Source organism: Heterocephalus glaber, unplaced genomic scaffold, assembly GCF_053883595.1.
Source record: "Heterocephalus glaber isolate CG9 unplaced genomic scaffold, H.glaber_assembly_v1.0 deba00001550, whole genome shotgun sequence".
NCBI classification, from domain to species: domain Eukaryota; kingdom Metazoa; phylum Chordata; class Mammalia; order Rodentia; family Bathyergidae; genus Heterocephalus; species Heterocephalus glaber.
In genome coordinates this window covers 2,356,466-2,370,594 of record NW_028258343.1, presented here as the reverse complement: position 1 = coordinate 2,370,594, position 14,129 = coordinate 2,356,466, and the positions used below count along the sequence as shown (strand labels likewise).

At 39.4% G+C, this 14,129-nt stretch overlaps 1 protein-coding gene across 3 annotated transcripts in view; it reads right to left on the bottom strand.

Moving 5' to 3' along the window:
• The window catches only part of Pde7b (phosphodiesterase 7B), a 344,306-nt gene that overhangs the window by 73,759 nt on the left and 256,418 nt on the right, over positions 1 to 14,129 (bottom strand). For all 3 annotated transcript variants that reach the window (XM_004871490.4, XM_004871491.4, XM_021249539.2), the window contains one exon: positions 3,046 to 3,129. In XM_004871490.4, coding sequence (XP_004871547.1) covers positions 3,046 to 3,129 — 84 coding nt within the window. The remainder of the gene's footprint in view (positions 1 to 3,045; positions 3,130 to 14,129) is intronic.

The window sequence follows — 14,129 nt, the reverse complement described above, 5'->3', positions numbered from 1 at the left end:
TGCTTACACATTTTTCCAGTAATTCAAGGCAATGACTGAAGTGGTTGATGGAAGGAAAACAGCCAAGAGCATTTTAGGTGGGGAACGGCAGTTGTGTGGGTTTCACTAAGCACTTCAGAAGGAAGGTTTCAGGAATGCAGAATTTGGAAACAGAGGCTATAGTACCTGTTTTTTTTTTCTATAAATAATGTTATAAAAAGTTCTAGATTGTGTTCTATCTTGGGAGGGAAAGTAAAACTGCAAACACTTGAGGAAAATGAAGATTGTGAAGATCTGTATCCATCTTTGGAAGAAACTGACTCAAAATTAAGGTAAGTGATACAAAGAATCATTTTGGCATTTACGTGCAGAACTGAAATCGGGGTAAAAGTGAAAAATTTAGAACATCACCAAATGTTTCCCATTTAGGCAGAAAGCATACATTAATGATTCAGACAAATCTCAACAAGGACATGAATGCGATTAAAGAGAATTAAACAGGTGGTAGACTGTATAATGTAGTAGGAGATATGATGTGTATGATACATCTTATGTGACTGCATTTTACAAAGATATCCACGTATCTACTGCCACTTGGTGACAAGCTGCTATAATTGCTATGTTAGGAAACTGGAGAGTGATCGTAGTAATGTATGTGTTCTAGTTTTAACTCACTGACAGGGTAAATGCAGGCATCAGAAAGATGGTGGATAGTTTAACAAATAAGGAAAAATCTCAGAGATCTTCAATCTGATCTGTACTGTCCAGTTAAATGTAGTGGATGATTTACATTTGTAATTATTTACTATAATCTTTTTGTGGAGATTCTTTAATCTACTTAGTTAACTACATAGCTTTGGAGACTGATCTTTAGGATCTTGTAACCTACTTAGGGACATATTTTACATATCTAAGGAAAAAATCAAGACCACGTAGAAAGCAAAATACAATGAAGATAAATTAGTATTGCCTTAGCATATATTATAAAGGGACACGAGTGAAAGAGTTATCCACAATGGAGTGCTGAGAAAAATGGAAAGGAAATTTCAGGATGAAAGGTCAACACAGTCACTCTATGAGGGGAGGCTCAAGGGAAACAGATGGAAAGAAATGGGGGAGGAGGGTAGGCAGCCTCCAGGACCAGGAAAGGAAGCTGGGGTGAGTCCAGGTCCCAGGAAGGTCCTGGAGGATCACAAAAGAGGAATGACAGTATGGCAGCTGCTTATAGATGATCTTTCATATGGTGACTGGTATGACAACGAAATAATACCTGCAATTGAATTGCTCTTTAAATTTATATATATTTCTGCAGTTTTTTCAGACTAAGAAAGTAAAAGAAACAAATTAATTTTGAAAAATCCAAGTGTTTTTTACATTCAGAAGTGTATGATACAGTTAAATAGTACATATGTCCACTGCCAAGATCCCAGTTTATAACTGATGTTGCTTAATAGCACTGAGATTAAATTTAAAAAACAGAATCATTTGAAACCTTCCATTATGAAGATAGATATCTCCTATTTTCCTAATTTGCTAATGGCTTATGTTAGAAACCATAAAATAACATCTGTTATTTGTTATTTTGAGACAGGGTCTCCCAGTGGAGCCCAGGCTGGCCTTGAACTCATGGCAATCCTCCTGCCTCAGCCTCCCAAGTGCTGGGATTACAAGCATGCACCAGCATGCCCAGGTAACACCTGCTATTGAAAAGAGGCTTTTTGGTTGTTTTGTCCCTCTGACTTTCAAAAAATGAGATGCCACTAGAGAATTCTGGTCTAGTAAAATAGTGAACTGGGTCCTTTGGTCATTTGTGTCATGCTTGGTGGACCATCTGCCTGGAACCTAGAAATCCATATAGTATAGAGACTATGAAATGTGCAGCTTCCACAGGTAGTCGAAACAGCCCATTTGGGGTCATGAGAAGGGGCCAGAGACACCACTGGAGCCCTGAGAGGCTGTGTTAAATATTGCTTCAGTCTAGGGACTCAATTCTGAATTCTAAAAAGGATTTTGTGGGGTGGGTGGGGGAGATTGTGTCTAGTATGAAAAGAATTACTCCAAGCTTCTGTATCATTGAAAGAGCTAAAGAATGAAGCTGCACATTGATATGAAAGGTTAATAAGCCAGGAGAAATACAACACACATCCATCTCCTACTGGCCTTTCAAAGCTTAAGGATCAGAAACAGCAAGTTATAAATCCACCTAGTAATTTCCAGGGGTTGAGGTAAGCTCTTGATCTGAGCTTGTTTGTGTCAAAGGAAAATAATACTTCGTGGATGCAATCCAGCACCTTGAAATTTATGAATGAGGAGTTATATAAGAACCAAACACTGAAAACCTTGGAGCAAATTGTGAAATGTATCAATGGTCCCCTGGCCACCACCCACCACCATCCCAAGGTGGAGGATGATTATGATAGAAGGTATGAAATCTAGAAGGACGACTGGTCCCTGGTTTGGGTTTCCAGAGAAACTTATCATTAAGAGAATTGTGAATCAATGTTTGAGCAAAACTCCAAATGAGGAGTAGCAGTGGAAGGAAAAATAGAAACAAGAGCATTTCTGCGCTAAGGATAAGGGAGGAAACCTCACGTGCAAATAAACGAACTTCATCATGATGAACAATTTGCCTGGGAAAGCAAGAATAGACCTGGAGGGTTTAGACAAAGAAGAGAGAATTAGGTAATAGTGAGTTTCTAAAGGCAACTGTGGGTCAGTTTCCCTGTGAGGCTTTAAAAATAGAATAGAATCTCTTCTAGTCTAGTCCTGGCTGAAGATGGAAGAAAAATGAAAATAATTCCTTTTTTGTATAAGATTTCATCATTTTAAAGATTTACATTGTTAAAGCTGACGTGATCTGGCCCCTCACTAAGGCCCTGAAAGGTAGGGGAGGTGCTGAAATTACTTCACTAATGAGGAAATGGAAAGACAAGTGTTCAAGTTCAGTTGGAGACGGAGGAAGGCAGGCAGATCTCTAAAGGTTTTGAAGTTCAGAGGGAAACGAGGATTGTCTTTTTCTTTTTGAAGAAATCGTTTGTTCCTTTCCAGGTACACTTGATTACTCACTGTTAAGTAGGCGGAAGTCAATGAATGGGTAGGAGCCGCGGCGTTCAGCAGGAACCCCCGTCTGACCCCTTAGTCGTACATCTCCTAGAAAACAGAAAATCCAAACAAATTTTTGAAGACGTTGCCAAGTGTATTCACTTTTCCTCTGTAAATCCTCTTAACCAGTCATGTCAATGGAACCAACACCAGATGTCACGAGGAAAATGACTCCCTTTTACCTTACTTCAGAAAGCATTAGGTGGAAAGGGATATTGAATTAGTTCTGAGCATAATGGGCTGGCAATACACTGACTAATGAACCACTGCTCTCTGGCATTTACCTGGTCAATGAAGATAACTGCAACTCACAAACTTTCCACAGTTCTTATATTTTCCAGGGCTATAAAGACAAGCATTCAAACTTGGAAAGAAAAATGGTGTGTTGGAATCGTAGCTTTTGTCATTTGTCTTGCTTGTAGTCCACTTGTTTTCAGACTGGTGTCCACCCTTCTTTTCCCAAGCTGTCACTGATCTGTATTAGAATCTGTTCTCAGAAACAATCCAAAAATTCATTTGGAACAAAAAGAGACCCAGAATAGTAAAAGCAATTCCAGGTAACAGAGACATGGCAGGGGGTATCACAATCCCCAACCTGCAACTCTACTACAAAGCTACTGTGATAAAAACAGCATGGTACTGGCAACGAAACAGACCTGAGGACCAGTGGAACAGATTAGAAGATGCAGAAACAACTCCAGACACACTCAGCCATCTCATCTTTGACAAAGGAGCCAAACACCCTCACTGGAGGAAAGATACCTCTTTAATAAATGGTGCTGGAAAAATTGGGCTTCAACTTGCCCAAGATTAAAACTAGACCTATATCGCTCACCATGCACTAAACTAAAATCAAAATGGATTAAAGATCTAAATATTAAAATAGAAACTCTGAACCAGTTGGAACAGAGGTTAGGTAGAACTCTTGAAGATGCTGGTGTAGGAAAAGATTTTATGAACAAAACCTCAGCTGCCCGTGAACTAGCACAAACAATCAACAAGTGGGATCTCTTCTCATTAAAAGGCTTCTGCACAGCAAGAGAAACCACCAGCAGTGTGAAGAGACAACCCACAATGTGGGAAAAAAATCTTCACCTGCTCTTCCTCAGACAAAGGTCTACTATCTTAAATCTATAAAGAACTTAAAAAGATCAGACCTCCCAAATTTAAAGACCCAATCCGAAAATGGGCAGTTGAAATGAACAGACATTTCTCACACAAAGAAGTAGAAATAGCAAAGAAATACATGAAAAAATGTTCAACATCACTGGTCATTCGAGAGATGCAAATGAAAACAATGCTGAGATTCCACTTCACTCCAGAAAGAATGGCTGCTATCATGAAATCAACCAATAAGAAATGCTGGCGGGGCTGTGGGGAAAGAGGAACCCTGCCCCACTGCTGGTGGGAGTGTAGACTGGTGCAACCACTGTGGAAATCATTATGGAGATACCTCAAAGAACTAGGACTGGAAATCCCATTTGACCCTGCTGTTCCACTGCTGGGGATCTTCCCCAAAGAATTAAAAGAATCATACCACAGTGATATATGTGTGCCCATGTTCATAGCAGCACAGTTTGTGATAGCAAAAACTTGGAAACAGCCCAAATGCCCATCAACTGGAGACTGGATAAAGAAAAATTTTTTTATTTTATAAAATGGAGTACTACTCAGTCATAAAAAATGAGAAATTAGAGACATTTATAGCTAAGTGGATACACATTGAGGTGATACTCTTAAGTGAAATAAATAGGACACACATGTATAAATCCCAAATAGTTTCTCTGGTGTGAGAAACTGAAAGTGTAAATAAGGACTAAATGTATACTAGGTAATGTGAAATAGGAAGAAAAGGGGCAAAGGGGAAGGAAGTGGGAGGAGTAGGGGAAAGGAAAGAAGGGAATGGGGTTAATATGAGAAAATGGAAAATAGGAACAAAATCTTTGTAAACAGGGAGGAATGGAGGGGTTGAAGAGAGGGCTGGGCAAGGGTGGAAAAAAAAAAAAGGAATCTGTTCTCAGGCCAGCTAAGCTCCAGATACTTTAGCCTCTGAGCCACCCTTGCACCTATGATGCCTGTAGAGTTCCTAGGGTTTATAGCACGTATTTATTTGCTTCTTTTAATAACTGTACCCCTTTCCCTTTTTGGTGTGTGTGTTCTGCCTTCCCAATCAAGGAAAGTGATGAAATAGAGGAGAAAGTGCATGGGATTTAGAATAAAGTAGACCTAGGACAAATCTGGCTCAGACACTTGCTACCTGTGCAACTTGGGAAATTTATTTCTCTCAGTTTCAGGTGTCTCATTTATAAAATGAAAATGACTTGCTTCAAAATGCCATTGTCAGAGTATCTAAAGCAACACTTGCTGGCTGGCAAGAAATGCTTATTTATTCCTTCTCAACTCCTGCAAGGCGGGGATTGTGGACATTATAGTATCTGTGTTTCTTCCTCATGCTTTGTGTGGTGTTGGGTAGTGGTGGGCTTTAAGTGAATGTCTTCTGTTGACAGGAACAAAAGACCAGGTTCACCGATTAAATAACTTGGAATCAAGGAAGGGGAGAAATACAAGAGAACTGATGTGTTTCTGGAAGAATCAAATTTGGGAAGGTTTCATTCCAGGAGCATTAATTTCAGGTGCAATGGAGCACCTCCCGTAAACCACTTTTTCCCAGGCCTAACATAGCACTGGGACCTTTGCCTGGACCAGAAACGAGGAATAGTCTTCTCCTCTCTTCTTAACTCTTGTAGTTAGATGTGGGTGAGATCCTCATCTCCTGCAACCCACGCAATTGACAGTGCTTAAAATGTCCTTCACAGATGGGTCTCGCATGTACCTTGGGTTATAAAGTACAAGCTGCGAGCTCTTGGACTATTCTCAGCTTTGAGTTTTATACTGGTGATTTATTTAATAAGTTTTGTAGAATCTGATATGGTATTGTGCTATTGGTATCAAACGATGTTACAATTTATGGAATAAAAAGAAATGAATTGATTAAAAAGATTAAAAATAGAAAGCAAAGTGAGAGGAAGAAGGAAGAAATGAAAAAGTACATTTGGAAATATGAATGTAATCCGATGTCAAAGAAGAGAATCCTGCTAGCTGTGGTAAATGTGAGGTGCATGGTCAGTAGTTGAAGGAAAGCCCCTCAAAAGAGTTGAAGTCTTCTCTCCTTGTAGTTTTCTTGAGCAACCTATGGTTATAATGCTCCAGAGTTTACAAAGCACTTTCAACAACTTCACAGTGGATTTGTTGTTGGGTTTTCTCTTGTGATCCTCAAACAGTCTTGAGAGGAAAGCTCCTATTATTTTCCTTATTTTGTAAGAAAAAATAGTGGCTCAGGGAAGAATGGCTCAAAGCCTGCTATTCTTCCTGGAACCCCAGCACAGGACTCCAGCCCATTAAAGACACTCAGTAAAAATCCATTGACTTTCCTTGAGCTTCCTGAGCGGATGGCGCTGTAAGCCTATAATGAGTAGGAGTTAAATTCAGGTTGTTAGATTTCATAGGCAATGCTCTCTTCTCAATAACATTGGTGTCTACCCTCATGGAGTGTGTAGACTTTGCTTTCAAAATGAAACAGAACAAAACTTTAGATTCACCCCTCCACGACAGAATTCATACTTCTCAAATCCACTGAGAAAACATAGGATGTTAAAATGATAAAACAAATTCAGCATCGACTGCAAATGAGTTTATATCTTATATTTATAATGGGAAGATAGACTTATACTTTTAAAACCTAGGCATAGATGAAACTGTAGGCATTTGGTCAGTGAAGCTGGCCTTGTGCATTTGTGACCTGTTGCCGTAATCTTAGGCTTCTTCTGGGAGCCTTAAGTTTGCCATGTAAGATTCACTTCTCTTTTAGTATTCTCTTCTCAGTATTGTCAAAGAGCAGCTTTTGTAGCTATGAGGGTTATCACTTTCTCATAAAAGATCTATGTAATATTGGTGTAGGTTTTAAAGCCTCTCACAAGATTTATTCCTGCTGTCCATCTGGGAGTGGGAGGCAGAGAGGCCCATTATCGGGTGGGACTTCAGATTTAAGGAAACAGGAGAGAAAGCGCCATGGAGCAGAATGGGCAGAGGGGAGTGGGTGAGACTTGGAGGGCACCAAGGACTCAGGAATCCTTGCCTGTTCTGAAGATCAGCATTTTGCCTTATTGAATAACCTTGGACAAAACAATAACTGCTATGAGATCTAGTTTCTAAAATTTAAATTGCATATTTATAGCAATTTTGCCAACTTTACAGGGTTGATGCGAGGACATTCTAATGTGTATGAAAAATATGATTCACATTTATTGACTACTTATACTGTGCTGAGAATTTTATATGTATTAGCCCATATCATCAATTCAAATGAGGTATTATTAAATGTATTAGACAATTTTACATTTGAGGAAATTAAAGCCAATGGAAATTTGGTAATTTGTCCAAACTCATAGAGCTAGTGAGAAGTTGTGCTTCAACTCAATACTAAGTCCAAACTAATGGGCTCAACTTTTCCTATATTATCAACAAAAAACTTCATAGCTAAGCATTAATTTTTTTCTTGCCCAATGTATGTTCTGATTGGTTTCTACCAATAAAGATGTAGTCATCATGATTCCTAAAAACTGAATACCAATGGAGCCTATTGCCTTGATGAATTCAAAATTCAGTCAGATAGATGTTTATTCAAAGAGTACTGCAGTGGAAAAGGGCTGTATGAATAAGATAATTGAATTCTCTTCTGGATCAACAAGGCATTTATTAATTTCAAGTACAAAATGGAAAGCAATTATTAAAAATATTATTCAGCAGAAGTGAAATTAGCTGGCAATTAATTTACTTAAATTCTTAATCAAACAGAATTTTCATTATGCCCCTCACTTTTGGGGAAAAAGAGTCAACCATCACAAGCAAAGTACACAAATCAATAGCAACAACCAACAAAATCACACATGAAAGATTCAGTTTCAGTGCTTATACTGTCTTTAACTGCAATTGCTCCCTTAAAAGAAGATTACTTGGGCCGGGGATTTAGCTCAGTGGTGCTGTGGCCTGCCTCGCAAGCACAAGGTCCTGAGTTCGATCACTGGTACCAGAAAAAAAAAAAAGTGGATTACTCATCAACCTCATGATAGCTCTGAGGGCAGTAAATAATTATTTTAAAAATGGATTAAATTATGTTAAAAATACTAATACAGCAGGAGGCAGGACAACTGTAAGTGAACTAACTGCATTTTAGAAATTTTCAACATGAAAAAAGTTAGATACAAGCAAACCAAATTTTCCATATCTTAGGCATTCTGTGTTATTGAAGGTCTAATGTAGTAAGATGAAAGCCGTAGGCTTATATATATATATATATATATATTTTTTTTTTGGTACCAGGGATCGAACTCGGGTCCTTGTGCTTGCGCAGCAGGCGGCAAAACCACTGAGCTAAATCCCCGGCCCAAGTAGGCTTATATTTTTAATATGGGAAGTTCTTTTCTTTCTCCCTATTTCTGTGAGCCCCTGCTGATGCTAAATTGCCTGGATGTGGTGATGAGAAGAGAAACAGCTCTGTAACAGCCGACCTTGGAGGAGACCACTGGGCCCTTGTCTGAAGGACAAGACAAGTGATGTCCTGCTGAGCTGCTTTTACTGGTCCCTGGCCCCCAACAATCATTTCTTTACCTAAGGCCTTATATCCAAGCTAAACAATTATTTTGACTATTCATTAAGCTCCTGTTTAACTTCAGAAGGTTTTTTTTTTTTTTTTCCTGGCAAAGGAAAGGTGCTGTGGAAGCCGGGGAGGAAGCGTTGACAGCTCAGAGTCATGTCCTCAGTCTGTTCTCATTGTGTTCCAAAAGGAAACAAACAGCAAGGGAATTCTTATTTTTGAAAAGGCTGCTGCTCTTTTGCTTCTTCAGGCTGAAAACATAACATGTTGTCCTTGGTACTGAAGGCTGCAAATACAGGCAGGGAGCTCAGCTGATTCACTCTGGGAGTCAAGACCCAGAGACAGCTTCTCACCCTCCCTGGGGATGTGGCTCCAGATGGACCTCTTGCCCACTTGGCCTCTTGCATGGTATCTGTTTAATAAAAGCTTGTGCTAGGGAGCAGACGTTTATGTGACCTCTTATATAACTGGCAAAAAGGGTGGCGACTCTGACTGATGACAACTTACAGTGGTTGAAACATGAGCCATATGATGAGAACCAGACTCTGGTCCTAATCATGGGGCATCAGGGTCACTTCAGGGTGGAAAGAAGGTCTAAGACAGGGACAGAGCAGCAGCTACTGTGCTTCTATTGCATCTGAGATGACTGAGGAAGATGCTGAAGTTCTTGATATAAAAGGGTGGAATGGGGATTCCTAATCGTGGTGTCACTAATGAGTAAGGAGATGAGATGGTGTGTTGTCAGAAATGGGAAATCACAGAGCAGCCCAAATACAATGGGGAAGGAGAAGCTCTGTGGTTGGGCTTCCTAAGTACATTTCTCATTCATGTCATTGCCACCTCTTGCAAAATGAAAACAGAGAGACCTAGATCCCCAAATCTCAGACTTGAACTTTTACCACCCTGCACTACCTCAACTGTGGGCTTTGTTTATTTCGGATGACTGCTCTCAGAATTAGTTAAGAGAATGATCTCTCCTTGGATGTTTATCTAGGCTAACAAAGGGGAGGAGGGCCGAGCAATTTAATCACTCTATAGATTTATGAAATAGTCCAAGCAGCCAAGTTAGGGAATTCAGGCAGAATTAGTCCTGAGTACAGTGATTTTACATGAGAAATCCAGTGTGACTGATTACACTCAAATCTCCCTTATGGAGGTTTAACTTTCAGCTTTCTTGAGTGAGGCTGGTCTAGTCTGTGATCAAGGATTATGTGTTGAGTCAGTCTCCTGATTGGTTTGTCTCACTAGCTATGTATCCTGGGCTATTGTTGAGAGAGCTTTGTATGTAGGAAAGAGGGAAATGGAGTAAGTTACCCAGAAGCCACACTTTGGGCAAAAGGAATAACATAGTTTTCTTTGCAAATGAAAAAGTTCTTTCTTCTCTTTTAAAAAAATCTTGATTTTTATATCAAAACCAGAAAAAAAATGGGATTTTAAAAAACCTAACAATACTGTATTTTTTGCAACTTTTGTTTAGGGTTGTTAGACACATCGTGACAAATGTATATTTTGGGATTTGAATACTGGGAAAGTGAAATGTGCAAATAGCAGTGCCTTATTTCCCAAAGTAGGTGAGGCAGGCTTTAACTCAGACTAGTAGCAACAGGAGCTATCTTCATTCTTTAGCTTGATAAAGTTTCAGGGGGAAAATGAGAAAAAAAATGTTTCAATCACTGGGAACACAGGAGCTTAATAAAAAAGATACTGAACAAGAAGCAGCGGGAATGCCTAAGGAGAATTCCAGGAATCTGTAAAATAACTTAAAAGAACACAAAGAACAGATCTTCTTACAAAAGATTGAGAGGGAGAATAATCTGAGGAGTCATCTCAGGGACAAGGTAGTCTGGGTCTGTCCTCACTAAGAAGACCCCCAGGCAGGCTTGTAAACCATTCTCTTGCATCTGGAATAATACTATTTATCTCAGAATCACCCCAAAGCCAAATTTTTTGTTTTAATAAATATATTACATATATATGATATATATATATATACACACACATATATATGATATATATATATATATGTGTATATATATATATATATATACACATATATATTGCTCAGCATGGTGCCTGGCACACAGAGGCACTCAAAACCAAGTAGCTATTCATGATTGTTAGTTGGGATATGTCATCTTGACTTGAGTGAGAATCACCAAGCTGGTGAGTAAAGCACTGGGTTTGGTTGTGGATGATTGACATGCAGATTGAAAACTGCAGAGGGAAGGCCCACCCTGGATGTGGGTGGCACCAACCAATAGGCTTGTAGCCTGGATGGAATAAAAACAGAAAGAAGGCCGTCTGCTCCTTTTCTTCAGAGGAGCTCCAGTCTTTGCCATTGCCTTCAGATGGTAGTCCCCAGTTCCTTCAGGCTTCCAGCACAGACTTTTCAGCCTTCATTGGCTCTTTGGCTTTCTGATACAGACTCATACTTGTGACTTCCAGGCCTTGGAATGTCGACCACTCCTGGATGCTCCAGCTTTCCAGCATGAAGGCAGACGTTTTGGATTCTTCCACCTATGATTGGGATTCTTCCCATTCTAATCCTAAAAGCTTACTTGATAAATCCCTTACATAATTATATATATATTTTATATTAATTCTATTCTTTTGTTACTGTTCAGATATTCTGGAGTCCCTACCCACCCTCATGACATTATTTAGGAGGATTTTCTAAGTGTCAGGCTCTTGTTGAAAGACTGCATATGTCTGAGCTCCTTTAGGCCTCAGAAAATCCCCCTGGACACCTTGCACTGGGATGGCCTAGGAGTCCTTGCCCTCTGTCACCTGCCCAAGTTCAATGTCTCCACTCTTCAGAGCCATTATCCATGGTGTTATTCATGGTTTCCTTTCATCTTCCCTGGCTGGGCATGTCAGAGTTAATAATAGTGAGTGAGAAACCTTTGTCCTGAATATGGAGTGTGTAACATAGTGCTTCATCAGGGCAGCATAAGATGCCCAGGATAACACATGCTGTGGACCATAACTTGGGAAACATGAGGCCCATGCAGCTTAGAAGGCAAGGAAATGTAGATTCCACTGGAGATGTTGGTAGCTTGCAGGTTAGCAGAACTTTTAGGTCATGTGAGTACCTGATGACAATATTAGCCTTCTGGGAAAAAATATATATGGAGAGGTAGAGCAGGAGAAGGAGAAAAGAAAGAGGCCAAGAGAGAAAGAAGAGGAGGAAGAAAGAAGCCTAAAAGAAAATGGGTATGGAGAGGAATTATTCAAATAATGGGGGTGAGGGAGAGGCAGGTGTCAAGGGTAATTGTAGATTTCTGTTTTGCATAACTGGATGATTGGTTGTGCCAATCACAGAAAAAGAGAATTTTCAAAGAGAAGTAATTTCATGTAAACTATTGATGGTACGTGACTTTGTGGCAGGCAAATTCATTGGTGAGGAAACATGAAAACAGTCTTGGCTTCATGGAGCTTCCTGTCTTATGGAGGGGCAGCATAGAACCATCCTTTGCATAACATACAGTTATGACTTTGGCTAGTGGAACAGAAGAGAGGTATACTGTACTGTAAAAGTTATAAAGACTTAACTTTGCTAGGAAGGCTGTTATGAGCTTCCTTTAAGACTCTATATTGATTTGAGATCTGGTAAATGAGTAGGTGAATATAATTGAAGGTGAATATATGACCCATTTTACCCTGTAGAGCCCTGATTTATGCCTATTGTCTACTGTAACTAGTAACAGTGTCCTCTTTCACACTCAAAAGTATTCTGCTTTGGATCACATATTACAAGGACATTCCCAGTACAGTAATCTGGGCTAAAGAAGTGTATATGCAAAGGTCCTGTGGCAAAAGAATGGCATATCTGAGATGCTGTAACAAAGTCAAGTGTGTCATAGCAAAGAAAACAAAGTGAATGGGGTGGGGCATCGTGCAAAGGAAAGTGGCCAGTTGTCAGGACTTTGTAGGACAGGCTGGAGAGTATGACTTTGGTCCAAGAGGATTAGAAAGCCAGGGAATGATTTTAATGGAAAAGTGATGTGTTCAGAGGTGCACATTGCAAACCAACTTTGGATGCAGTAGGAAGAATGGATTGGAGGGAGCAAGGATGACTGCTTAGATCACTATACTAGTCCAGGTGAGAAAAGATGGTAGTATTGAGAAGGGTGGTGCTGGTAGAGAGAAGTCACCGATTTTAGAGATATTCAGTTGGTAACTTTGATACAGTGTGGTGAGGAATTGAATATGAGGGCCAAAGGAAAGGGAAATATTAAGGCTAATTCTTAGATTTTTGGTTTGCATAACTGATTGATTGTATAATCACAGGAAAACGGAGTTCTGGAGGGGCTTTAGTGGAGAAATTCATGCCTTCACCTTTGGCTGCATCGAGTGTGCTGCTGAGATTTACAAAAAAAAATGTCAAGTAGGAGATTGGACATATGGACCTGGGCGCCCAGTGAGAATGTTTTGGATGGATATGTAAATGTGTAAAAAATGCTATGTGTATATGTGAAGTTGTCCAGGAAATGTAGAGACAAGGGGATAGGGGTAGCATCCAGACTTAAACAACTAACATTTAATGTCTTGCTGGAAGAGGAGGAGTCTATAAAGAAGGGGCAGCCACAAAGGTGGAAGGAAATTCAGAACTTGTTGTGTCCCAGAGGCGAGTGGTTCAAGAGAGAAGAAATGATTTTCTGATAGACTTTGCAGAAAAGGCAGGTACAATTATTAAAAAACTCCTTAGATTTAGTTGAGTGAGTACAGTGAGACAGAGAAGTAGACACCCTTGCACGTCATGCAGAATTGAGGAATTGGGAAGGTTTTATTAAGAAGCTGATACTTAGATTTTGAATCATATGTGGATCTTGAAATGTTCAGTAAAATTTTGAAAAGTAGCACTTCATAGAATTACTTGCAATTGGTCCAACTATGATGATTGAAATGATGGAATTTTTAAGAAAAATATCTTGCTGCTCTCTAGAAAAGTAGTAATCCCTTGGAAAAAGAAAATATAATTTGAAAATTGCTCAGAGGATAGAACAATCCAGGTCATAAAAATGCCTGTAAATTTTTGCAGAATATAGTGATAACTCGTCTTAATGACTTCCCATACTTAAATATACTTCAAGAAAAAAAAAACCAATCTAATGGAAATCATTGCCAAGAAAAGTATTCATTGAGAAGGAAAAGATGGGCACATTAATGAGGATAAATATAATTAACTAAGGTAAAATGGTAACCACGTCCCTATATTGCTGAATAATTTCTTGTTTTGTTCTGAACTTTGAATAATTGGAGAGAAGCATTTTTTTGAATTGTTTGTTTTCATGTGCTTCTGAACTTCCTGATTCTGGCCGGGAACAAGGACAAACTTGCCAAAATACTGCAAAAAAGATGTTGCTGATCACGGATAGGAAATACTCCAAGTCCC